The following is a 26,986-nucleotide window of genomic DNA, read 5'->3' as shown; positions in this document are numbered from 1 at the left end:
TGGCACAGCCTCCAGCGTCGCCTGTACTAAATTTAGGAGAGACTTCTGCAACACTCAAGTACACCGTCACCACTCTATTGTTCACAGGATAACTTTGTGCCAGCGACAAGTTGTTGCATGATCTAAGTGTTGCCTTTGTTCAGACTCTCACAGATACATCATTCTGTCTTTTCTATCTTTTCTCTGTTTTTACTCCATTCAGTCGATGGTAGCGTTCTTGAAAGACCCTTCAGGACCCCCACTGTGGGAGGAGAACCCCGAGGCAAGAGATATCGTCCACATAGAGAAAGAAAAAGTAAGTAGTGGCCTAAACAACCTTTGAGCTTTGAATTAATGATAAAGAAGCTTTCATTGCACTGTAAATCAAAGACAACCAGAATATTAACGTTCACGTATAGTTACTGTGATTAAAGACAGAGAGGAAGCAGTCTAATGTGATGCAGGGTCCACCTCCCTTCTCCCGTCCTGTTGAGGGTTTGATCAGCTTTTGAAGTTGAAACAGCAGCATGTCCACCTCTGCAACACAAAACCCCACACATAAAAGCAACATATCAGGGTTTTATCATCAAAGAGCTGCTCAGCGTCGTTCATGAAGTCTACTAAAATAGCCTGAAAAAAACATTTCTAGTCCAGCCAGGTCAGATGGCACTCGCCCCCACATTCACCCACAGCCTGACAACCTAAGACACTCATAGATACATACAACTTTTTCAAAGCCCTTTGATTTAATGAAACAGCAGCACTGTTGGTCATCTCCTGCTCGGCCACTCATGCCTGGAGGCTTGTTGAAGGTGTCAACAAAGGATTGTGCTGAATATGGAGTTTATTTTAGGAAGTAGCTGAGCTCATGAAGGTGATGATGAGGAAGAGAAACTGGTATGGGGGCTGATCTACCTGCTGTCTTTCTTTGCTGATGTGATGACTCTGTAATATACACAGTCTAATAAATTGCTGAAAAAGCAAAGATGATTGTGTGCTTCGTTATTTTAAAGCCCTGTATGCTAAACAGAGATATACTTTGGGATATCAACCCTGGAGCAAGCTGTCAGATGTTGTATGTCATCATTGACTTTAGCTGTACTCAACATTAGTGATGTTTTTCTTGGATGAATTTAGCATTTACCATTTCAGCCATGTTATGTGATGTACATATGTTTTGTTGTACATAAGTAATAAGCTTCTTAATCACCTTCTTGTCCCCTCTCTAACTCTTTTTAAGGACTTCAGGAAGCTGCTGAAGAAAGAGGAGAGGCCGATCCTCATGATGTTCTATGCTCCCTGTGAGTCCCTTCATTATCACGGTGATCAGTAGCTCACAGTATCTGGGACAAGTGGTGCTCTCCTTGCTAGACTGCTTGAACATATTGTGATCAGAAGACGGTGTGCCAGGAGAAACTGACAGCGGCTCTTACTGTCTGGAAAATATGAAAAACTTACTGTATAAGATGCCTTGTTTGAAGAGAGCTTACAGTATGTGGAATACGTCAATGAACTTGGGCATACTTGGCAATAATACACTGTCATAATCAATACACACACACACACAAGACACTTTCTCATCTTTGAGAATAAAAACTGATCAAGAATAGGACAAAAACAAGTGAGAATTTTCATTACTGATTAATACCAGTTATTTTTCAATTAAAGTCGAGATGAAACAGCATTTCGAGAGTATCTAGTTTCCCTATCGTGGCGTGTTTCTGAGTGGAACGGGATAGACAGACGGGACATAACGTTAGGAGGAATTTGATTTGAACGTTGAAAAGTGGGTGTGTCTAAACCGACGTACTATGCTGTGTTGATTTGATATAAGAATACAAAGAAAATAATTTTTTGTAATTTTTTTGGTATATATTGTCAAATAGGTGCACAATATAACCGGGAATATATGATATAAAAGGGTTAAAAAGGCATTTTTCATCTCGACTTTAATCATGTAGTGTGTTAAATATCAGAAAATTGTTCGAATTGCCCACCACCTGACATTTTCAAATAGCTTATATTTAAATACATATGTTTGTTGGCTAAATGATTAACCTACTTCAACACCATTTAAGAACAAAATCGTGTTTAGTCAATGAGGAGTTAATTGTCTTGTGGGCTCTTCCATGTGTTGTACTCTGTTATTATGGTCAGTGGTTTTCAGTACGTCATATCTTTCACAGCAGATAGCACACTGCAAGCTGCTATTGACAAAAAAACACAATTCCCCTGGCAGATGATGGGAAGTCTTTTGACAGTTGTATCGACGGTGTCAGAGCAATGGTTCAAATTGAGTCCTCTGTAATAACTTCTATTGTTGCGTTTTGTATTTTGGTTGCAGGGTGCGGCGTTTGTAAGAGAATGCAGCCCATCTTTCAGCAAGCAGCCACGGAGACAAAGGGGAAATATGTAAGTCTACTAAATGTCCCCCCTGCACACTTGGTCCACTGTCTTATTGCATTAACTGTCTCTGATCTGCAGCCGTCCTTCTTCTCCTTGATGTTCGCAGATTAGATGAGATGTGTCAGCACTGAATGTCTGGATGGTTCGCTTGGCAATCCGCAAGAGTACAGAGTCTGTCAGTCTGGCCTAAATGAAAGCTTTCCTTGGTTGTATTTTCTGCAAAACTTCTCAAGTTCAGTACCTCAGCAACTTTTGCACCATAGGTTTTGATTCATCAGGATAATAACCATGGCCTTTAAAGGCAGTTCAGAAGCCCTGATCCCCCTCTCTGCTGGACTCGATTTATACTTTATCTGTGTTTTGGTTTGCATCGACCCACCAGAGCAATTACAGTAGTTCATTCAAAAGCCAAGCAATCTTCCCTAGCAATCTGTTTTAAATGATTTTAGTGCTTTATATTATTGTACAGTTATATAATCAGTGAAATCATATAAATGTGTGTCTTACTTGGTTTTTAGCTGGCACCTGCAGCCACAATTAAGGACTAATGTCCTTCCAGCTGAAGCTTACAACCTCTGTATGGATTAAATGTCAGTTTAGCCAGGCCAGTCTTTGTGTTTACTTCCGAAGTTTTCCTTTCCCTCCTGTTTTCATCCCGTTTTCTTCTCCTCCCTGGTCTCACGGGTCCCCTAAAGACCCATGTTGTCAGTTTGCAGACAGGCAGTATTACAATAGCAAACTAACTTGGGGGAGGGTGGGGGTGCTCTGTTCCCAGCTGTTAAAATGTTTTTTAACTGCACTGGAGAAATGCAAGCACAAACGCAACCAGAGGCCAATGTGATCAGCTAGGAAAACAAATGCTTTGTGTTCATAAACGCGCCAGAAGAGTCTGACGGAGAACGTCCTGTACAATGAGAGCAGAGAGAGGCAGCTGCCTGAGGAGACGGTGCAGTAGAGTAGCGTGTTGTCTTTGCCTCACACAAAGCACAAAAAAAGGAAATTAATGAAAAGATAATTAATCATGTTTGTTTAGTTATCAAGCTTATGAGTAGTGAAAATTTAAGCCTCTCAACTAGAAATTAACAGTATGCATACAAACTCCCTATACAGGAGTGTGCATTTTATTGCGAGAGACTGGTAGTGCTGCTGAGAAGTGAAAGGTTTGAATACTGAATTGGTGGTCGGCCAAGTTGCACAATACATTTCTCGCCTGTGTGTCATGGACACAGGAAGGAGTAAAGGCGCTGTCTGAAGTGTTGCATCTCGTCAGGCTGAAATTGCTGAAAAAACTCACAGATTAAAGTGAGAACTTGTTTTGATTGTATCATTTCTGTATTTTAGTGTTTGGGGTAATATTTGGAGTATTTTAAATTTCATTTCGGAGCCCTCTGATGATTTCTAACCTGTTTTAATGTTTCATGCCTTCCTCTTTCTTGTTTCTCTGCTTTCACTTATCTTCAACCTACGCCTCATTTTCCCCTTTGCTTTTTTAAGGTACTGGCGGGGATGAATGTGAACCCGGCCGAGTTTGACGGCCTCAAGCAGGAGTACAACGTCAAAGGCTACCCAACATTCTGCTACTTTGAGTGAGTTGAGTCCTCTCACGGACTCCAGGCTCAGAACATCAGAGTAGGGCCACTTCAAACAAAAAGTGCAGTCCAGGCCTCTTAAGCACCAACAGACATGATGGTGGCAGACTTACAGCTTGCAGCTTGCAATGGTGGCCCACGAGGTTCAGCACTTGCTTCTACCAGGTGTGAAGCAGAAAGTTTCTGACAAGCTTTGAAAAAGTAGACTCCCTGGAGGGGGTCATGGTTGCAGCTGGGTGCCGCTGTCACAGGTGGTGCTGTACGGTTGGCTATGAAGGCCAGTTTGAGTAATAGATCTAGGAGTTAGAAGGCTCATCAGACACCAAAACACTTAATAAGTTAATATTACTATGACACAGGATATATATTTTTGGTCATATTTGGTTGGCCAAAGCAGCGGACATTACATTGTGGCCAAACTTGAGCAAAGTTTAACTTTTTCGCTGGACAACCCTGAATTTTTTTCCCCTAGAGCCCTGTGCTTCAGGAACTACCCTGCCCCACTGAAAAGATTGGAGGGGCTGCCTTTTTTCATGCAGCGCTGTTCTCTGCCTGCAGAAACGAGTCAGCGTTTTTAATTATTAATATGCCAGACTAAGTAAAGGCTTTTAATATACTGTACCAAAGTTTTTTCATCTTCAAGAACACCTTAAGGCCACATGTGACGTTGATTTAGCACTTGGCCTCTGCATTTCTTTTTAGTGTTTGAAAGAAATTGATGTTGTTGGTAATCTGATCATTTCAGCCCTAGTATCTAAATATGCATACAGACTCACATACACACACACACAGCTCAAAGCTTGTAGACACGTACACAGTAGGAGCCGAGAGTGTGACTGATAGTGTTTGTTAATGCAGACCCCCCAGCCAGAGCATCGCTGCACCGTCCTTATATTTACAGTGTTGTTAACTGTGCGCTGGTACTCCGCAGCTCCCGCATTGTTTTCCGCTTCTTATTCCTCCTGCATCAGCTTTATCATCCCCATTTCCACATTAAACACTCTCTCATTCCATTCGGGCCTTTTAATTAGACCGGGACTGATTAAGTGCCTCTGTGGTTAGTCAGTGTGTGTGCGCTTGCCCTCTTCCTGTACGTATGCACTTCTTTCTTGTGTGTATGATGTGTGTGCAGGTACACGCCCGCGCACTCATGTGTAGCTGAGCCAGAGCCAGTCCGTTAGCTGGGAGCACATTAGTGTCAGCGCAGGTCTAGCTAACGACCGTCCGATCCCATTGGCTTCAGTAATGAGCCCCTTACTGATAAACAGCATCTAATCACTGCAGGCTAAATCGGCATCAACACCGCTGGAGTTATCTCGCCGTTGCACCCGCTGTAAGACCAAGTGTTCAAGGTCTTTTACCTTTTCAGTCCTGCAGATTAAAAAAGCGTACGACCCAACACAACAGCACACCTCAACTTTCTATCAATTAAAATAACAATGAAAGTGAAACTGTATCAGCTTCTATGTCCTTGCTATGTCCTTTAACCAAGAAAAACACCCGAGACTGTCGGGCAAATGACATTTGTTTGACATTTTCTCAAGTTGCTTTTACAAGGTTTTGGTGTATTTTACAGCAGCTGAGATAAAGCAAGCGAATATAGAGTTGGTCATAAATCTTACTGATTGAATTCCAAGCAGCCGCTCTCCGCCACGATAGTCAGTTCACTTAAAATGCAAGTTTTAAACCCCAAATCCAGCATACGTAATTCTGTATCACCTTTAATAGTGTCCGCTCTGTATCTCGGAAGCTGTAACTGCGGTCGTCTCTTGCACCCTCTGTGTTTGCAGAATCTCACTGCCCAGAGCCAGTTACTACTGACACTGATCCTTCAGCATTGGGCTGAGCCACCACATCCGCTTTCCAGCCTTCATTTAGTCACAGTGAATACCAGAGTAGATAAACTCATTCATATGAAGAAAATCTGCTTAAGTTTTGAATCTTTTCAGACTGTGGAGCTGAGGAGATGCTTCAAGCTCATTTCAAATGCATTACGACGAGTAACTGGCATTTATTATATGCACTTTTAAGCTAACGTGGAAAATGCCAGACAGGAAAAAGTATCATTCATTGTTGAACTTTTCGTCAGAGCCTTTTGTCAGCTCTCATAAACTATTTCCTTTTGGCTTTGAGCTGTTTCTCAAAGGTCTGATTCAGCTCTTTGTCCCAGAAACCGGGTTATGTTTTGCTTACTATGATCGTGTTTAAGATCCTGTCTTTTTGTCCATCACACATGACCTGGATAACTTTCTTTCTTCAGTGCCAGTTCTGCAGGAAGTGATGAGGAATCACACCTCACTAGTTTTTCAGTACTGACTGAGTTGTGTCCTTAGCATCAAGTATCAAAAACTGAAAGTTGTCACAGAATCCTTGGTCAGATTCTTTCATGTTTTGATCCGATATGTCTTGATATGAATCATTACCCCAAACCTCTCTTGCAGCGTTCTCCACTCTAGTGTTGATCCTGATTTTAATACAAGCTGCCACAGCTGCTGTTCTTCTCTGATCCACCTTTTAGTACTACAGGTGGTGATACTCATGAGACAGATTTTTGGTGGGGTATTCCTGTAAATAATCAATGATTTTGTAGAAATATAACCAATAAAGTTTAACAAAAAGTCTTGTTTTGTATCAAATGACAGATATCATATTGGCAGTGATTTTAAAACTCTTTGAACCGGACCAAGCCATAGTCATGTCCTTTGCTGACAAAGCACAAGAACAAGATGATCTCTAAACTATCTGTTGGTTTTTTTAGGAAGGGGAAGTTCCTCTACCACTATGAAAACTACGGAGCCACAGCCAAGGATATCGCAGACTGGATGAAGACGTGAGTATGGTCCTACTCACTTCACCCACTGCAGATGCATTTACACTTGTTAACGTGCCGACTTCAAGATGTTTGTGTCCAAAGCATAAAAAGAAAGAACTGAGTTCACACACTAGATTCTGCTTTCTGTCTCCTACAATAAGTAAACTGCTTCTACCTCTCACCTTGAATGCCTGACATCACCTTTTCCCTCGACTGTGGTCTTCCTCACACCTTTTGTTGCCTCTCCTCACCCTGACTCACCTTGCCAGTGTCATCAATCTACACCTGCTCTGTTCTCGTCTAATTTTTCTTTCTCACCTTGGCTCACACTCTCCGTAACCCCCTGTCTCCCACCACAGCTTGGCTCTCCTCCTTCCGTTTCTCCTCCACCTCCCTTTTCCACTCACGTTAAGGGCCTAGAAAGCCATGACTGTCCACAGGGCTGCATCCAGAGGGCACAGAGCAGAGCTTTCACAGCTATCACAGGAAACGGAGCAAGACAGTTAGAGGATGTATTCTAGCTACACTCTCTTTAGCCCAGAGGCATAACAAGTCCCTCCTCAGTCCTCAGCTTTTACTACTCTGCTTATTCAGGCTGGCAATCGTTGGCAAATGTCGACAGAATGGTTTCCATGTTTTAAATTGAGTGATAATAAGTAAGATAATAAGTGTAATTGCACCTCATAATTCAGTAAATAAAAGTGACAAACATGGTTAAACAGACTTTAAGAAACATCCATTTCTGTTTTATTTAATCTCTCCTCTCTCTCTGGCACAAAACAAAAGTCATTTTACATGGATGGATTGACCTTAGTCCACTAAATGTAGGTTGTTCATCTGCACATAAATATGTTCCACATGGTAAAAAGGTGGAGGACTGTCCTCCTGCCAGCCTCATCACATCTGCAGTTTGTCAAGTCAGAGCCCTTTTTCATCTGAAGATGCTGCAGATGAGGAAAAGCTGAAAAGGACTTTTGCAGTGAACGGTGTTGAAAGGTTTTTCCGGAATACTCTGATTTGCTGCGTTCATATTTTGAGACGTTGTGTCCATTGTGCTCTTTTTGTAGCACTCTCTGCCTCATAGTTTTTATCTCCTCTCCCCCATTTATCACCCTTGCTTCAAGTTTTGATGAAGTTTCTCTTATGTTCAGATTCAGCTGTCTCAGTTTTTTTCCCCCACTCAATTTCACTTGTTTCACCCCTTTTCACCGGACTAAATCATGGCCCTTTGCTGTTTGCACTGATGTGAAATTCTACACCAATGGCAAAGAATACAGCATTTTTCCTTTTATTGCCAACAGGAGTGATAGAGGTCAGAATCTGACGGTTACTCTCGAGCCACACTTTTGAAATAGGGTAGTCCCTTGCTTTTGTACATTGCACATCTCTTGACATCTACTTGATAACATTCCTGACTGCTTCTGTGTCCACTTATTGCCTTGGAATAAGTAGAGGTAAGAGTCAGTATCCTTGGTGATCGTATCAGTGCTCTGCAGCGGTGTTACACCAATAATGGGGTAGAGCGCGATTGGTATGGCTGTGTAGAGGCAGCCCAAGCACCTTATGTGGCAGAAGAGCAACCAAAGATGTCATCTGATGAGGCCTAAGTGTAGCTTCAGTCCCTGATAAACCCTGAAGCGTTTTATGTATCAGAGAGATGTAGAGATGTGGAGGAGATGCAGCATTTCTTGGCACCCCAGTTGCACCATTCTGGTGTTTTTTAAAGATATCCCCTCTCATGCGGCTTCAGTTGGCTCAGGCCAGAGTGTGTGATGATGAGAAAAGATTGCGGAAGGGGACTGTGTATGTGCACAAGTGCAGGGAGTGTGCACTTGTTTATATCTGTGTCCACTCGTTCTTGGCATTGCAGCACTGTTCTCCGTCATCAAGGCAGGGCTGCTTCAGTCCAGATGTGTGTGTGTGTGTGTGTGTGTGTGTGTGTGTGTGTGTGTGTGTGTGTGTGTGTGTGTGTGTGTGTGTGTGTGTGTGTGTGTGTGTGTGTGTGTGTGTGTGTGTGTGTGTGTGTGTGTGACATATTGGGTGGAGTGTGGGCTACAGCTGTGTCTGATTTTTCCTCCATACAGATTACATGCCAGCTGGGATGTGTCTGCTCTTTTAAAATGTCCCTCACCTTTGTTGCCCTTGCTGTCTCCCCTTCCTGTTTCAGCCCTCAGCAGCCCCAGCCGAAGACCCCCGAGGTGCCGTGGGCGGAGACAGACTCTCCTGTCTTCCACCTGACCGATGAGTCCTTTGACAGCTTCCTGGAGGAACATCCCGCAGCCCTGATCATGTTCTACGCACCCTGTGAGTAAGACGCAGGTTGAAAAAGAGCAGTGATTATTTTAATGATTGATCAATCATTTCGTCCATACAATGTCGTAACATAGTGAAACATGAACATCACAAGTACCCAGAGACCAAGTGATATCTTTGAACTACTGTTTTTTTTTCTAACCAACAGCCCAAAATCCAAAAGGTACACACTTTAGTAAATGAAACCAGCAAATGTGCACTTTTGAGAAATCAATTAATTAACTATTAAAAACATGATTAATTTTCAGTTGATTCACTTATACATTATTCAACTGTCAGTATTGAGGGCCTACAAGAATTAGGCTGTGGTAATCTATACTTTCCTACAGTCGTAAAAATCCCATGAAAAGACCAAAACCAACAATGCATTAGTCCATCTCTCAAGACATTTCAACTTCCCTAGGCTGTCTGTGGCATTGGTTCCTACTGAAGATGTAAATATTTAAGAACAAATCTGTAATTTTCCTAAAACAGCTGGCTACTGTAGTCTTTAGCAATTGTTACTCAAACGGGAGTAAACAGTGGGATTTGTTGGGGCTATTTTCAGCCGCAGATTAATACACATTTGGTGCTCTGTGTATTTTCATTAGCAGGACGGTGTATGTGGGATTGACTCAAAATAAACTACAGTGCCCATATTCATCATAATGAAGAAACATGTCATGCAGTGCAACAGTGTGACTCCCTTTTTGTGTTTTAATGGTTTTTGGACAACAATTGAGTTCTGTGGCACGGAGGAATAAGGTATATCAGGTTTTAGATACAATACTTGTGCTTTTCATGGAATGTATTGACAATAAAAAAAATCACCAGCCTGTCCTTTTTCGCCATCATAAATACACAGATAGTGTTCAGAAAAGAGAAATCAGTTTCAATTGTAAAATATGTGCAGCAGCGTGTCAGAGGAGCTTCACATTCCTTCCTGCTGTGTAAAACATTATCTTCTAGATTCTCTCGGGTAGAACTGTTGTTTAGTCACACCAATAACATCACTGTTCCACTGTCAGGCTCAGTATTAACAGTCAGCTGGAGAAAGAAGACAAAGCTGGCTGCAGTAACTTTAGCTTGTTGTATCACACGGTCACACACAAGCTCATCCTCACAACAGAATACTTCATTGTTGGCATATGGTTCACATAAGCCTGCTTGTCATTTTTATTCACACACCATACTGCCGTTGTTACGCAGAACTTTGTAAACATGCCAGATTGTATCAGTGGTTTAGATGTTTTTTTTTTCCAGATTGCTTTGGTCCAGCCCTGCTGTGTGTGAGCGAGCTGTCCAGAGGAGATTTGGGATGTTGATAAATGCGACCCATAGCTGTAAAATCATGCAAATAGATTCATCCCATTTAGAAACGCATTCTGAGTGCAGCTACGCGATACAATCTGAAATGTGTTTGGAACTTGATTTTTCTTCTTCTTTTTTTTTTTGGTTACACCTTTACTTCTCCCTACATCACCTGCTCCTACTGTTCACGTCCTCATCCTTTCTCCTCTCTCTACCTGCCCAACTGCTCCCTTCCCCTCTGTGCTCATCTCTGTCTCCACGCTGTAAAAATAGATGAATAAAATAAGAAGAGCGTCCTTTTCCCTAGTTTTCACCATAATGATGATTCATTGTTTTCAAACTTTCATCACACACTTTGCTGCAGAGCTTTCATACCTACAGGTTGCTGGGAGCACTGCGCTCCACCCAGAGGGCAAACACACTCTCCAGCTGTTGAAGTGATTAAAACACATCCTTAACACTCACACACTGCAGTGGGACCTGCTATATCCACTATGTCATTATTCACTGCCTAAAACTCAAAAAAATGTTGTTCTAATATTGAAAGTGATTTCTGCCAGTTGGCAAGAAAAAGAAATGTCATGACATGGGATTTCTGTAAACATGATCCGCAGAATAGGAAAAGCCAAGTGACATAATTTCATTTATCAGATCAGTCTGTTTGGAATGTAAAAACAACCATTACGCAAGACACCCAGACTAGGATAGACTGAGATGCTGCATGCTTGGATCAGCTTTTGGTCAAAAAGTGGCTACAGCGCGTACCTAACTGCAAATACTGTTATTTCTTTGCGCATGTTAAATATGAATATACAAAATGTAAATCGGGCAGCTTTGGAGTTGTTGGAATTTACCTTTGATGGTGGTAGGCTGTTTCCCCTGCTTCTAGTTTTGGAGATGAAACAAATGGCAAATTGTGGCAAATTGATCCAAATTGAGGCCAAAATCATCCCTTTCAAGTCATTGGGTTATGTCAGGTGTGTTAATACTTTAGCACAGTGCACAGCCACACAGCTGAGTTCTGATCCTTTAGCATACAGTACATGAAATGCATTGGGTGTAGGTAATTAGCATTATCCACAATCTGAATCTTTGGTTATCCAGAGTTGACACTAGTTTGGGTTTAATTCATTGTTGCAAATGTAGCAACAATCTCGCCAGTTTTGGTGACTTTTAAGACCTTTTAGCAGCTCTTTAACCCTTTAATCCGTTACGTCTAAAAGGTTGTAACCTCTGGAAACAAAATATTTATCTTTACTGAAATCTGCTTCAAAATAAAAGCACAAAGAAAACAGTTTCTTTGTTTGACTTTGTTTAGTTCCTAATAATGCATAACACAAACTTTGCAACAAACTCTAGCTGTGACATTTCCCAAAAAGAGATAGTATCTTTTGTATACTTTTGTCAGACTTTAAATAGTCACACAGGAGGGAGCTTTGCTAGGTTGTAGGTTATTATTGAGTATTATATCGTGATCTCACATTCTCACTTGTATATTGCCATTTACTAATGCATTAGCAGACTCCACACATTATCGAGCAGACTTGCAGAGATTATTTTAGTCATTAGTTGGTGTAGTTATTATGGGCCAAACACATGACTGAATAACAAGGATCAATGTACAGAGAAATGTTTGAGTGGACGTCTGTTTGGTCAGTGAGTGTGTTGCAGACTCGTCCGTAGATTGTCCCTATGTGGTGTCATAACTTCACAGACACTCGTCCTGCACTTGACTCACCCCGCGGACAGCAGCCAGTCACCCTCTCTCAAATCAAGGGCAGTCAGCTAAAACAAGCTGCATCAAATCTTTTCAGCTCACACACACACACAAATATCTGTACACCCGTGACTCATATCAAACACATATTTCACACCATGACTCAAACATTTATTGCACACAATTACACCACATATCCTCTGTGTGTCTCTCTCTCTCTCTCTCACACACACACAGATGCCCAGCCTTGCTGCTTCAATGCAGTTTCTTAATGGCCCTGCTGTCAGAGTGAGATTAATGGTCTCCCAACCACCACCATCAGCTTGCATTTCTGTCCACCTCTCAGCGCAGCCATTCTCACCGTCCTCTGAACAGCACTCAGCGGGGGTTGTTTGCGTGCAGCTCCTTACGGCGGCAAAACCTCCAACTGAACGCTCTGTTTCCCAGTGTGAGCCTGATTATGTCCCGGGCCAAAACAAAAGCTCCTCTCTGCCAGTGCAGTTTGAAGAAAGCACAGCAGAATATTGAATACACAATGTTGTTCCAGCAGAAATGGCTGTAAATGACCACGTGTGATCCCTAAATGTTTGTGTTTTGGCTGAAGCTGGTGCATCAGGAAGTTATTCGATCTGATTTTAACATCTCTCCTGACTGGCCACTTAGCAAGTAGCCACAGGCTCAGCGTACTGCTGCAGTGGACCCAGAGAAGATGACCTTTCAACACCCTAACATCTAACACTTGCTGTACAGCAGAGGGAACTCACCAGCCTTTTTCCTTTTTAGCGTGTATCAGTTGTTATTACAGCTACAGTGATGTGTGGCGAGTTTATTCATTCCTCTTGACTCTGAGCTCTTCTCCCCCACACTCAGTCTGAATCAGCAATATTTCAGTGTGTTTCTGTAGGCCACCCCTACACACGGACACACATGCACACACACGCACACACACACACACACACACACACACACACACACACACACACACACACACACACACACACACTGACCATGCCCCTCATGCACCACTTGTTCTGAATGCGGGGCAGGGCTGATGCATAGCACAGGACGGGCATTTGGTTTTCTCTCTTACTCATCAGTTTGAAGGGTCAGACAAAGTCCTTTTAGTCTCTCTGTTTCTCCGGTAAGCCTCCACACAATCTGATGATCACACACTACAGTGACTCAGTTGAAAGAGAAGCAGCTTTTTCTTCCCCATAAGTCATATCTCTTGATTTATAGCCTGCGCCAGCACTGCATCGTATATTGAAGAAAGGAATTCCTGAACTGGTTCGACAAGGGCTATTTAACAATTTTGGAAATGTACCAAGTTTGTTTCATGCATCTGTGCACTACAGCGCTGTGAGCGCATACACGCACTGCTCATCCCTGATCAAACGGCATATTCATTGCATCTTTAAGACGAAACCTCTTGTACATTGTGCGAGACAAATATTGTGTTATGTATTTTGAAAGTCGTTTTAGATCCAAAAATAAAATGTTTGCCAGTTGGCTCGCTGCTCATGCAATATTAAACACACCTCCACACCAAACGGGGTTTATTCATTATGCTCGGAGCTCGAACAGATTTGTTGAGAAAGAACAGTTGCAAACACATGTGGACGTGCACGCATACAGATATTGTTACCTCCAGATATTACAGAGTTATACAGAGCAAAAACACCACTAATGCCGTTCTGCTTCTTAATTAATGCACAGAGAGGTACAGCGTTGGGCTGATGGTGAAGTCTGGTGATGTAATGGAATTCAGTTGTTGAGAAAGCCACAACCTTATCAAGAGCTGGGAGATAATTCATATTATCATTAAGTGACTCTCTGTGGAATTACATTGTCAGACAAATACTTATGCAAGTTTTTGTTTTACACATATGGAGAGATTAATGCTGTACATAATAATGGAGCACAGTTTGTTTCATTGAACATCAATTTGATTATTTTATGAGATCCGTTCATTGTCAGATCATGATATATATATTGATACAGGAAAAATATTCCTATCAATTAAGAATATTGCCTTAAAATCATGATACTGCCGGGTATTTTAGCAATAATGATATTTATGACAATATGACAAAATACATGTCTGCGGTCGATGGTGTAGGATTGTGTAGCTGCTGTGTTATCACGATATCATTTGTTCATGTCTGATAGTGCTTTCTTTGAAAAACATTTTCTTTTAGGGATATTATATTTACAGTCTGTGTTTGAAGCCTTTCTTTTTAACTGTTTGGATTGCCGTCACGTCTGTAACCTAACAAAACATGACTGCTCTGGAGATTTCTTTCCACCGTCTGCTCTTTCTTTCAAAGAGTACAAGTTGCAAATGATTCGGTTATGCTAGGCTAGGTTTGTCTCTTCGGCGGTTTAGGCCTCACGTGTTGCACTTTGATACAACTAACTCTTTGTATTCAACCATGTGCTCCTGCTCGAGATGGTGAAATAAGGTTTTTGTTTTTGTAGCCCCCTTTTTCTGTTACAGACTTCTTACACTGCTTCCTTATTGTCGTGGTTTTGTTGTAGATCTGTGTTGTTGTTTTTTTAGGATTACATATATTTTTAAAACCAAACCATTTTCACACTATCCAAATGTTTTCAGGAACTAACTCCTCCACAGCAGAGTCATCAGCAGCATTACTTATTTCTGCTGTACTTGTTACTGCTAAACGTAGTCATGATGTAAATACATCAACACATAATGATATTGTTAATGTCATGATATGATACACAAATTTGTGTTTATTATCATGAACAATGTGATATGGCACACCACCAATCATGATATTGATTTAAACCTTATCAGCCAGCCCTCCCTGTCTCTCCCTCCCCCTTTGTCTTCTTATTGCCGTCTTTCTTTCACTACTGTACTCATCACTCACTCACACCCGGCTCAATCCATCAGTCAGTCAAGTTTATTTGTCACATGTAATCATTAAAGCTACAATGATTTAAGCAAAATGTGAGCTTGTGGCCTCTCAGTTTGTCTGTAACATGCTTAGACACAAACACGCAGCCATGCCTGAGAGTGGAACATGTAGTAAATAATCAGCCATGATTTGTCTCCTGCTAAACATGAGAGACTCTTGTCATCTCATCTACAGTTTCCCCCTCAGCATGCCAGCAGTAACCCACTGACAAACCAGGGTGAAACAGCAAGGCACCAGAGAATTACAGCTGTTGATGCATTGATTCAACAAGACAGCTCTGAGGGCATAATGTTGTGCAACGATTGCACCATTAAAGCTATGAGTGCTGGCTTTATGGAAGTAATTTCTTCAGGAATATACAGTTATTTCTTGTTTATATGTTCAGGATTGAGAGGTGATTCTTTCATCTGTTTTATTTATTCTCACTGATGTGTCTGATCTTGGCTCATCACAGATTCATTGGTATTGATCTATACGTTGGCCCATATGTGAATAGAAATTTCAGTGCATTTCCATGTATTTTTGATCTTAATTTTCTTTCTTCTAGTTTTAATTATTTTTATATATAATGTTAACAGATGATGCAAACAATGATGTTTATCGTTTTATATTTACATTACTTTTTTGATAGTAAACTGTCAGATATCCTGCCTCAGTACATATCTTTGTCCCAACATTTTAATAACCTGTTGTGAGGGATTATTAGCAAAAATGTTTGTTTAGTTTTAGGTTTTTAATAAGAACTGAAAAAAATGACATAAGATATTTTTTGACTCTCTCTGAGTATCAGCTCTAATGTGTGCTTTGAATCCGTTAGGGTGTGGACACTGCAAGAAGATGAAGCCAGAGTATGATGAAGCCGCTGAAATACTCAACAAGGGAGCAAACGTAAGTTTCATAACCTTTGCTCGTCTTTCCGTGTGGACAGCATGCATCTCTACAGGTCTGTGTGGTTTGTTCATTTTTCATATTCCACACTCTGGTGAACATACAGAACTACACGGGTGTAGGGGTGCCTCATTAGCAGATTGTAATAATCCCCTCACTTGGCCTGAAGGCTTTTGGCCGATGCAGCTGACGCGCTGGTCGGCCTGTCCTTCAGCCCAGCTCTCGATGTGTTTCTGATTAGTCGGGTGTGTTCCTCCCTCTCCTCTCCGCCATGCTGTCCTCTGTGGTAATCTAACACTCCCCAGCCAGGGGCAGGGCCTATAAAACTCTAGCCCGGTGACTGTAACAATTATCTCATCCTTGATTGTCCCCCCGGCGAGACGCTTGGACCTTCTCCTTGTGGCTCTCTGCCCGGCACTGGAGGTCAATGGGAGAAGCCTGGCCATTATCTAATATGGATGGACTGGAGCCTCTCTCACCCTGAGCCCTTAAGACCTACATATCATTTATTTTTCTTCTCCTTGCTTCTCTGCTCGTGTTACTAATGCTGCACTTTTATATACACAGTCTGTGCTCCTTTGCAAAGGTTAAACTTGGATTGTTTCTAAAGTAGTTGGTGTTAATTGGTGTCATGTAACAGGTTAGTCTAAGAGATCATCATTGGTCTAATTGGACCAATTATTCTAAAGTTATTATTGTACCACGTGACTTAACTTGACTTTGCTATTGTTATTTCTCCACAGAGTCCGGGCGTGTTGGCAGCAGTGGATTCCACAGTGCACAAGGCTGTGGGTGATCGCTTCAAGATCTCTGGCTTCCCAACTGTTAAATATTTCGAGAAGGGTGAGGATAAGTACACGCTGCCACAGCTCCGAAGCAAAGACAAGATCATCGAGTTCATGCACAAGTGAGTCACACACTTAAGAGGCATCACCTCTTCACTACTGTCCAACAAACACTGCCTGTGCACAGCTCTCACCTTTACACTCATGTATATTGCAGTAATTTAGTCCTGAGCCTAAACATTTTATCTGCGCATTGATTAGCTGCAACATTTTTTGTACATTCATTTTTAGAAAGGGTCACCGGCTCCATAAAGGCAAAGTCTGTCAGTTTCTTTTTTGGAAATGGGTAGATAAATACAATATATACTCTATCTACACTACTTTTACCCATCACGTTAAGTGTAAAGCAGTGTTTTCCCTCACTGTAGTATACATAATAAATACTGCTTTGTTCTCTTTCATGTCTGCAGTCCCCAGGCACCTCCTCCACCGGAGCAGTCGTGGGAGGACAAGCCCTCCAGCGTCAGCCATCTTGGATCAGAGGACTTTCGAGAGGCGCTGAAGAAGAAAAAACATGCTCTGGTCATGTTCTACGCTCCCTGTAAGAGCTTACAGCAATTCATAACAACTCTACTTAACACCTGTTAACAACATAGTTTGGAAATAACCCTCTGCACAAAGGTCTGGAATTACTCCCGAAAGGCTATTCTGTAATCGACACTAGACCCTTTTCACAAACTGCTGAATTTCATATGCTTGGCTGTTTTCATCAAAATACTACGTCTGTGTGAAGTTGTTGCAACAATGTGCAATCACAACCCTGCTGTTAAGGGCTTGATGTGATCATATCCTGGGTTTAAACCAGTGTACATACGTAACTCAGAGCTGCCTGTCAAGCTCCCCATCACAGTATATAAACCCCACCTAACCCATGGGGAGACGGAGGAATGATTCAGATGACTGAGAATAGATTTGTGCAAGTTAAAAAAAGAGAACAATTCACTGTTCCACCTCATGTTTCAGGGTTCCTGGAAAACCTGAATTTATATAATGCAGCTTTATAGTTAAGCCCTGAGAAATGGAAACATTTACCAAAAATGTCCTGGAAAGAAGTATCTGTCCTGTAAGTTTTTTTAATTGACAACAAAATGACTTTATGTCATAGAGATCTTTGTCCAATGTCTCTGCAACAGCTGGCAGTTGAAATTACAACCTGGTGAAGGACATAGTAAAGTTAAAATTGTGATCAGCGTTCAACTGATAATGGCTTTTAAAGCTGATTAATATTTTGAACCCACAGCCTACTCTGCAGCTCAGCTGAGCTTTTCACCCTCTTTTAGCTCATTGTTTTGGTTTTTAAGTCGCATTTACAGCCAGCAGCCAGCTACTTCCAACGAACACACTCTGGTGAACCCACTGTACGTTACCTGCCCATCACCAAACAGTGGACAGAATGAATGGCTAGCTGTATTATACACAGCCATATTTTTCTCAGGAGTTGGTGGAGACCAAAGCAGAGCTAAATAGACTTAAATTCACCAGATGGGCACAGACATGACTCCTGAAATTGAATGAATCTGTTCTCTGACTGGGCTCTTCTGGCTAACTGAGGTCAGTCTTCAGTTTTATGTTTAGAATATCTTGAGCCAACCCCGATCTCATCTTTGGCACCAACTAACTCAGCGGTTTTTCTTTTAAATGAGAGTTCTACAAAGAGGAAGGTGAGAGTCTCTGTCATTGAACTTTAAAAATGTAAGGACCCAGTGTTGTCACACTCTTCATCTGAGTTCTCAAACAAAACACGGATGCAGAAGGAATACAGAGTGGCTAACTTGCTTAACGATCAATACACACATTGACACACACACATGTTCCTCTGCCCCTGGTTTTTTGCCCTCTGTGTCTGATGAGGGCTTCAAAGCCAGACGGGGCACAGCGGTCAGGCTGCTGCCTCTGTTGGGCCCTTTGGTTCTTCCATCCACAAAGAGACGCTCCAGATGCACATCAGGCAGCAACAACCTACTGCCCTCCCACCCCATCTGCACCCTGCTCACTGGTGTCTTATCAGTGAGGGAGCTCATGTTTAATAGAGCATTTGATGAGATACAGCTGCTTGCAAAGACGTCACGGCTGGAGATGCTTCAGACACAACCATCAGGTTTTTAAACAAAGGTTTGGGTTATGAACCTTTAGCTTCAAATCTGCATAATTGAACCTAAATTAAAACTAAATGCCATCACATCTTTTCTCTCTTGCCAGTTCTTTCCTGACCTCAGGCAATAAGTTGATAGTCCATTTGTTTACATACAGAATTAATCTAATTTACAAATGCTCATTTGGAGCCATCTGTATAAATAGTGTTAAGTGATGCTCTGTTCCAAACAAAGCATTTTGTTGCATTTAATGTTAAGCTCTTTGTATATAGCCTTGCATACTTCTGTAGTTTACACATTTTTATCAATGAGCGGTGGTGAAAAGAATCAAGGCTGTTAGAGTACCTCTACCTGCCAGTCTCTTTGTTTTCATCTGTCTGCTTTTCTCCCTACCTCACTGTTTGTCTTGTCAGTAATATTGTCACAGTTAGAGGAGAGAAATGATAGTGGCAGGTTTCGTTATCAACAGCAGACCTACCTTTTAGCTGCTTTTAAGCGGCTTGGATGACAGAACGTATGTGAGATGTAAAAACTGAAATATTCCTGCACTTAGTGTGCGGTGCCATTTGTTCGTTATCTGCTCTCATTCCACTCTTAGGCAATCTCTGAGAAGTTACAGTAACCTGCCTAGTCGGTCTGTTTTCTTCATGTGACGGTAAAACATGGCATATGGCGGGCTGTGTTTTTTGATATATTAGTTTCAGAATTGCGACAGAACCTTTAAAGGTTTAAAGGTCGTTTAATGTTGCAGCTAAAAGGGTACTTCAGCAGGAAATGGATTTCTGAGCGGTGCTGACTGCCGGCTTAGAGAGGCAGCAAAAGGAAGGCAAATGGACGGTTGATGTATAATTGAGTTGAAGGTAGAGTTAGCTGTGTGTATGTAAATGCTTGTGGGCATGCACGCAACAGTAAAAATACCTCATTATAACTTGGGCCACCATCAGCCAGACCACTTTGAAACCCATTTACAGTGGGATCATTGTGTTAATGCTCTTAATGACTCGTGGAAACAAATCCTGGGATCTTGGTTATAACTGGGCCAGTGTCAACAATGGGTAACTGAATATATTTTTGTTTGTACATTCTGATAATACTTACATTATAAGATATGACGTAGCTTTAATAATCTGTTATGCTAAAAAGCCTGAAGCCCAGAAGAGTGGAGGCTGATTAATGCCTGTGGTTTAAAAAAAAATCACATATGGTAGTAATGTTTGGGTATCCACATATTTTTGATTCCACCTATTAACCAACCCAACCATACAAACAGTCAGCCCTGATCAGCTTAACAATCAGCACTATACCCACTGTACAGTTAGCCCACAACATCTCTCACTGAATAAATCCCAACCCCATCATCAGAATAAGCGTCAGTAAACTTATCACACCTGTCACCTGTGACAGCTTGCGAGAAAAAGATGTTCCCTCAAAAATATTTCTGAAATAATCCACATAAATATGTTCATTTGTGAGTTTTTGTCACAGACTGATTGACAGTGATTCAACTCTGTACATGAAAGCTTTTATCCAGTCATCCACTGTCAGGCTGCTTTTTTTTCTTCTTGGATTTGGCAGCTCAAGAGGTGTTCCTGCCTTTTTCACCATTTCCTATTTCCTAGAGCAGCAGCAACAGTTTGATTTTAAAGACCAGAAAAAGAACTGGGAACAAAACAAACAAGCAGCGCCTACAGGAAGTCAAACTTTGTTTGATTGCAAATGCAGTGCAAACACACATCCTTCCCTTCTATCTAGCAAGATGTAGCTTGAATCAGAAAATCTTCCTCCCTCACAGATTTATAGTTATCACACAACCTGGTCACATCTCATGTATAGTTGGATCATTTTGCCTCCACCTACCAGAAGTGAGCCTGCTGTCTGTAAATGGGGTCTGTAGTTGTGATACCTAGTGGTGTATTTGTGTTAAGTATTGACTTACTGTATATGGATGGCTGCTGGAGCAGAGAGCTGGTTGTGTTTATGACAGCAATAAAGAGATTTACAGTCTCTCATAACATACAAGTGAACCATCTCTAATATGGCTCTAAATAACTGCAGGGTTGTGAAGGGGCCACATGCTTTATGGGCATGTTTGAGTAAATGATGTATGGAAATGATTTTGTTTACTTCTGTGAATGTGTGCATGTTAGCAGCATCATGTTTATGTGACATTAGTACCTGTATAAGGTGCTGTTTAGGACATGAAGCTCAATGTGTCGCGATGAGCTGTAGTAATGTCCCATCTGTGTGTTCTCCTCTTGCAGGGTGTCCACACTGTAAAAACGCTGTTCCCCACTTCACCACAGCAGCAGAGCTCTTCAAAGAGGACCGCAAGGTTAGTGTTGCTTTTTCTCTCATTCAATGGCATACACACAATTACACCAAGCAGTAGTGGTGTGGCAAGGATCCCTCAAGCTCAAGCTGACACTTAAAGCAGCAATACCAGTCTTCTGTCATGACCCTCTGTTAGAAGAGAGGATCAGTATTGATTATGATCATTTGTGTGTCCAGTGAAATGCTAGAGCTGGGGTGTGTTTAGCCTAGCTTAGCACAAAGACTGGGAGAAGGGAGAAAGTGTTTCAAAATTGAAACAATGCACTTTCCAACAATTCCAAGCTGTTAAGTGCACAAGATGCAGTGTGAATGAGACAGCTTTGTTGAGCTGTTCACAGAAGTAAGCCAGCAGTTTTCCTCTTTTTACAGTGTTTGTGCTATGCTAAGCTAAACACACATATATCTGTACTGGACTCACAGTGGTGAAATGTTTGTCAATCTTGACTCTGTGACTCTGGGGAAGAAAGTAAACAAGCATATTTCCTGAAATATCAGAGTATTCTTGAGACCTGTGTTCAAAGAGATGAATGGCTTTGCATATTCAGTACCTACGATATGGACTGCACACTTTCGATTCCGTAAGTAGTGCAGTCAAATGCAAATTGGATTTAAAAGGTCAAATGTCATGACCCTTAATAATCAATGTTTTTTTAATCTTTTGTACTCAGTATACATGCCTTTTTTGACTTTGCTCACAGCTCAATAGATGTCAGATAAGGGTTTCGTATAATAAGCAGCTATTCTGAAATTAGGCCACATATTGCTATAACCTTTGATCAGTGGCATCCTGAAAACTCAAAACTAAAAACTTCCTACTCCTTTCACCCCATTCCTAATATTTGTCTCCAATTAGCACAGTCTCATCAGGTTTTTGGCACACTTATGGTTCTGGGGTTATTGGAGGTTCATGCAGTCACAACAGGACACACTCATCCTCCATCATCTCTACTCCCTCTCATTCCTTTTCCCTCAGGACTCATGTCCCAGCATACTCCCACTCCTGCTCTTCGTGTTAATAACCTCTGGCTACAGGGCTCAGTATTTCCAAACCTCCTTAATTGTGTGACTCACTCTCTCTCTCACACACACTCTCTGAAAAAACTTGGGGCGCGTGTCTGGCCATACTCTGAGCTGCGATTTATCATCTCAAAGTAACACCTTTTTAAAAAAAAAAATTTAAAAAATCATCAAATTGTTGAAAGTTTCATCGAGATGCTTCATGTTAACTGCACATTGATCCAATAGTGCTGAGGCGATGTTGTTCTCTCATTTGTGTGGAATTTTTCAAAATCATTGTCAGATGGTGTGAAACAGTGACGTGTCCTCAACAACTTAGTCATCCATTTTTCTGAGACAATCCTTTGTAACATTTCTCTCGATTAACATTATACCTCAACAGATGAGTATTGCCCTTCAGCTGCAACTTCAGGAAGTTCATCAATACATCATCAGCAATAAAAAATAACTGTTTGTCCTCCACAATGTAAAATGTGTGTCACCTAATGGAAAAAAATATTGACTTTGTATTTTAAGAGAAAAGTTGGGATTTTCAGAACAGTCAGAAATGTTTTTTTGAGATCCAGGATCTAGCGGCCACAACAGCTTAAGGCACTTCACCATTCAGCTGTGATCCGTGTGATGAAACCCCCACAGCTGCCAAACCAGGGGACGCTCATATCTGTGAAGGTTTTATAAATGCATCTCTTCCCTCTTGTTGTCCCTCCAGTGGCCAGTGGAGGTGTGAAGTTATGTTTGAACAAGAGTAAATCTGAGAACTGGGCATGTGTTTACTTGGCAATCCTCTCTATTTATAAAGCAGAGCCCCAGTGTATTGTACCAGGCCGGTGTTGATCACAGTCTATTAGCTGCCCTTGCCTCATTTACCAAAGACAAACACAAGCTTAGCTCCAGCTTTGAAGACACAAACAATTAAAACTCCACATTCTGTGCTGCATGACAGCGGGGGAGCTGTGTAGAGGGCTTGTTCTGAACTGTTTGTCTTTTCCCCAAATTCTAATCAATAGCACCGTTAAAGGTGAACATTGGCTGGAACTGCTTGTTTCTCAAAGCTGGCTCTTGCCATTGCAATAAGAACACTGTTTCATCAGAGAATTGGATATTTTTTGAAGGATTTGCCCAATATGGCCTGCTGCTGCTACTGTACCTGAAAAGTTAAAGTGCTCAACAGCAATATAATGACCTGTCGTGACCATAGTGCTACGGATATCATGATCATTTTTTTCTTTCTTTGTGCATGTAGCATGTAGCAATATGGAGTTTCTATGCATTGTACATATTGCAGCTCCACAGTGCACACTTAAACACGCCATTAAATGGAGACTTTACCTTCCTGGAACATTGTCAATTCCTGGAAAACAATGAATTTTTAATGTGACTTCATTTTGCACAAGTACAGTAGGTGTAAATAAAAACAAAGAGTCCCTTTCTTCCTCACTAGTATTGCATTGGTTTACATTTAAGGACGATCCCTTGCTTTATTAATTCAGGTTTATCACAATTTGGGTTTTCATAGGTCATCATGAGGTCATTCATCATTCCCATCAGTAATAATATAACATTACACTACAAGACAATCAGGCATGAGGCTTCAATTATTTCCCAAACTGTCTGTAGTGGAAACATCATAACAGTTTACAGACCGACTTTGACCTACCACACTTTCTGTATTGAGTGCACACTTCTCCTGCGCAATCAGATATTATTACAAACATTTCAGTGGGCTCACTTTCATTTTTACCTCCATATAAAGTGGTTGGCTTGTTTACAACCTGTCTGATTGTCACAACATCAATTTTCTTGCCTTGTCTGACTTTGTTATTACGATTGCCGTGTTCCAGATTCAGCAGTTGCTTTGATGTGTACAATGCTACAGTATCATAACCAATGCAAGTGATGGCCAGAGCTATGAAAATAAGACCCTAGTCAGAATTATCCACCCCAACATCCCATTTCTAGTTACATCACATTACATTACATAATCATACATCCCAATTCATGGGGTTTTTAAAGTTAATTTCAAGTGAGTAACACTAGTTGAACTATGCTGAACTGAAAAACCACTATTAAGATAAATAAGTTGGAGCCCTGCTGTGATGCTGTTGGATTGAGACCAGGCCAACTGGTAATATGCTGCTCCTCAGGAATGTTTCTGTTGGATCAATGACATGATGTGGGGTTCTCTGTCACTTGAAGATGAATCAATAACGGAATTGGCTGTGGACCTTTGAAGAACAACGACTCTACAGCTTAATTTTCAGCTGTCAATTCACAGCAACTCTGATTGATTACACACAGGGATGAGCAGTCGTATGGAGTCGGTAGTTACGTTATGTTCCTTGTTGCTGCTGCTGCTGCTTATAGTACTCACTGTGTATCTCAAACTGTCCAAACTCAGAGGTGGTCAAATATAAAAAATCAATTTAGTGTCTTGCATCAGTAGCTGCCCAGCCCAAACAGGCTTGCCACGCAGACTATCACTGTCCATAGAGTGTGAGACCAAATATACAAATTATAGGAAAACATGAATAGTTTATTATCCATACTTTGCCACTCAGTCCAACTTGTCATTTTCATCAAACCAACATAATTCAGGATTTTTGTTCTGCATTCTTACGCGCAGGTGCACGCAGGTTGTCGTATAAAGTAGCCGAGGCATGCCCTGCTACTTCCTGCAAAAGCTTGTCCATCTGGGTGAAATTAAGTTTTTAGGGAGCCCCTAGTTTATGACACCTGATTAACGGACCATAGAACAATATCCCTTTATAGGCAGAAGACTCTATTTCATCCCTGTTCTCCCTTTGTGTTCGCAGATGTCTGTGCTGCTGATGCAAACACTCAACAACAGTGTACTCATCTAACAATATTTTTTCGCTTATGCAGATTCTCAACATTTGAGTATTTGCATGAAAAACCAAACAAGAGGCCCTTGTATTTTGTAATTAGGACAAGACGTTTTGAGCGTTGCTTCATGGTTGGACACGCAGAGAGAGTGTCTAATATGTTTTCTTCCCGCAGCAGATCTGTCATTTCCACATTCAGCTCGAGCAGGCAGATGGACGGGGAGCGATTATTTGATAGTGACAAGTTCAATGTGCAGTGCTCAGCGCCCTGAGAGAGGGTGACATTTCAGCTGTCCAAAAGGACACGCTGACTGAGCCATGTATCAGTGAGGCGGCATTTACGCCTCATTGGGGCAGCCTGTCACTAATCGATGCAGCGGTCTCGCAACATAAATCTCCCTTGTTGTTTTTATGTAGGAGTGATTGTTGTGGGATTTTTTTCCCTCCACTCACTCAAAATGCTTTAGCTGAAGAGCAGTGCATCACTTGTAACCTGGTTAGAGAAACTAGTGGTCTAAATTTGGGCAAGGAGAATGTTTTGAGCCGGCTCATTGTCAGAGCGGCTGAATGCATGTAAGCACTCGTCGTAAATGGCAATTTCACAGTTGAGAAATATCGAGTTCTCTATTACATTCTCTTGTAATATCCTGTGTGTACATTTTTTTGTAGTATTGATCCACAATTATAATAAAGTTTATTTGTTCTGAAAATACAGTGAGTGCTTGAGAGACACTGAAACAATAACTAATTGAACCCAAACAATAAAAATGCACGTTGTGAAGTAAAATCATTGTTCTATATGAGCCAAATCCTCCATAAACCTGCTTTCAAAAGGCTTTAGGAGGTGAAGGATGTTGCAGATCTTGCCAGTTTTATATGCGCAGATAGGGCAAATGAATAGCTACATTAAACTTAATTATCAGGGTAAATCATTTTTCGTAGCATATATGAAAAGATATACAAGTTTCCATTGTGTAACTTTTCTTCAAACATAAATCAAAGAAGGCTTTAGAGGGAGGTTTAACCCACAAAACAATTCATGCTGAGAAGTATGTTAATATGAGAGAAAGTTGATTCAATGAGTTTGAGATTCATGTCAAGTCATATATTTTATGTTACTGTAATAACAAAATAGTACTTGATTTCTCAAAATTCCACTTTGATATTTTACAGTTTCCTTCAGGTAGACCTCTACTCATGCAGCATGTGAAACACCTATACACCAATAAATAAGTCAAATCAGCTCTGTATTGCATTAGACTTTGTATAACATCACACTGAAGGTGATTGCTGTTGTTTTTCCTCAGATTGTGTATGCCGCTGTGGACTGTACAAAAGGACAGAACCACGAGCTTTGTAAGCAGGAAGGGGTGGAGGGCTACCCAACATTTAACTACTACAACTACGGAAAGTTTGTGGAAAAATACAACGGAGATCGTGGGGTAAGTGGTAGTATATATCTCACTCACTTGTTTTTGTCACTCTGAAACTGTTGATACGCTCAACACATGACAATCTGGATATTGTTAGTATCATATATACATTCTCACTGTTGGTTTCACTGTCCGTATGAACCCACTTTAAACTAGAACTATTGCAGTTTCTTTTCCCTGTTGCAGAAGTAATCTGCAATGTATTGTTCAGTCAAAGAGGATGTTGGCTGTACATTTACATTTTCACACCCAGACTATTTCTCCTGTGGATAGATCACTAAAGGTGGACAGAAAGATTATGTTAACTGAATTATTTATGGCAAAAAGGATAGTCAAGGGCCAGGGTCGTGCACACAGCTCAACCCAACCTTAAGTGGAGTATTACAATAGGCAGCAGAGAATAATGCAGGCATATGTTAATATTTTGGATAGGGCTAAGCAGTATGACCTTGAACTTGGCAACAATTTGGATTCTGTGTTTACTTCTC

The 26,986-nt window shown here is 41.3% G+C and overlaps 1 protein-coding gene across 2 annotated transcripts in view; it reads left to right on the top strand.

Annotated features, from left to right (window-relative positions):
- The window catches only part of pdia5 (protein disulfide isomerase family A, member 5), a 46,420-nt gene that overhangs the window by 19,192 nt on the left and 242 nt on the right, over nt 1–26,986 (top strand). For both annotated transcript variants that reach the window (XM_070915152.1, XM_070915153.1), the window contains 11 exons: nt 203–295; nt 1,220–1,280; nt 2,324–2,391; nt 3,880–3,971; nt 6,733–6,804; nt 8,954–9,090; nt 15,866–15,936; nt 16,680–16,843; nt 17,192–17,322; nt 21,136–21,206; nt 26,373–26,507. In XM_070915152.1, coding sequence (XP_070771253.1) covers nt 203–295; nt 1,220–1,280; nt 2,324–2,391; nt 3,880–3,971; nt 6,733–6,804; nt 8,954–9,090; nt 15,866–15,936; nt 16,680–16,843; nt 17,192–17,322; nt 21,136–21,206; nt 26,373–26,507 — 1,095 coding nt within the window. The remainder of the gene's footprint in view (nt 1–202; nt 296–1,219; nt 1,281–2,323; nt 2,392–3,879; nt 3,972–6,732; nt 6,805–8,953; nt 9,091–15,865; nt 15,937–16,679; nt 16,844–17,191; nt 17,323–21,135; nt 21,207–26,372; nt 26,508–26,986) is intronic.

Source organism: Enoplosus armatus, chromosome 11, assembly GCF_043641665.1.
Source record: "Enoplosus armatus isolate fEnoArm2 chromosome 11, fEnoArm2.hap1, whole genome shotgun sequence".
Taxonomy (NCBI): domain Eukaryota; kingdom Metazoa; phylum Chordata; class Actinopteri; order Centrarchiformes; family Enoplosidae; genus Enoplosus; species Enoplosus armatus.
Note: the sequence above shows the minus strand (reverse complement) of the source record. Positions and strands in the feature narration are given on the sequence as shown.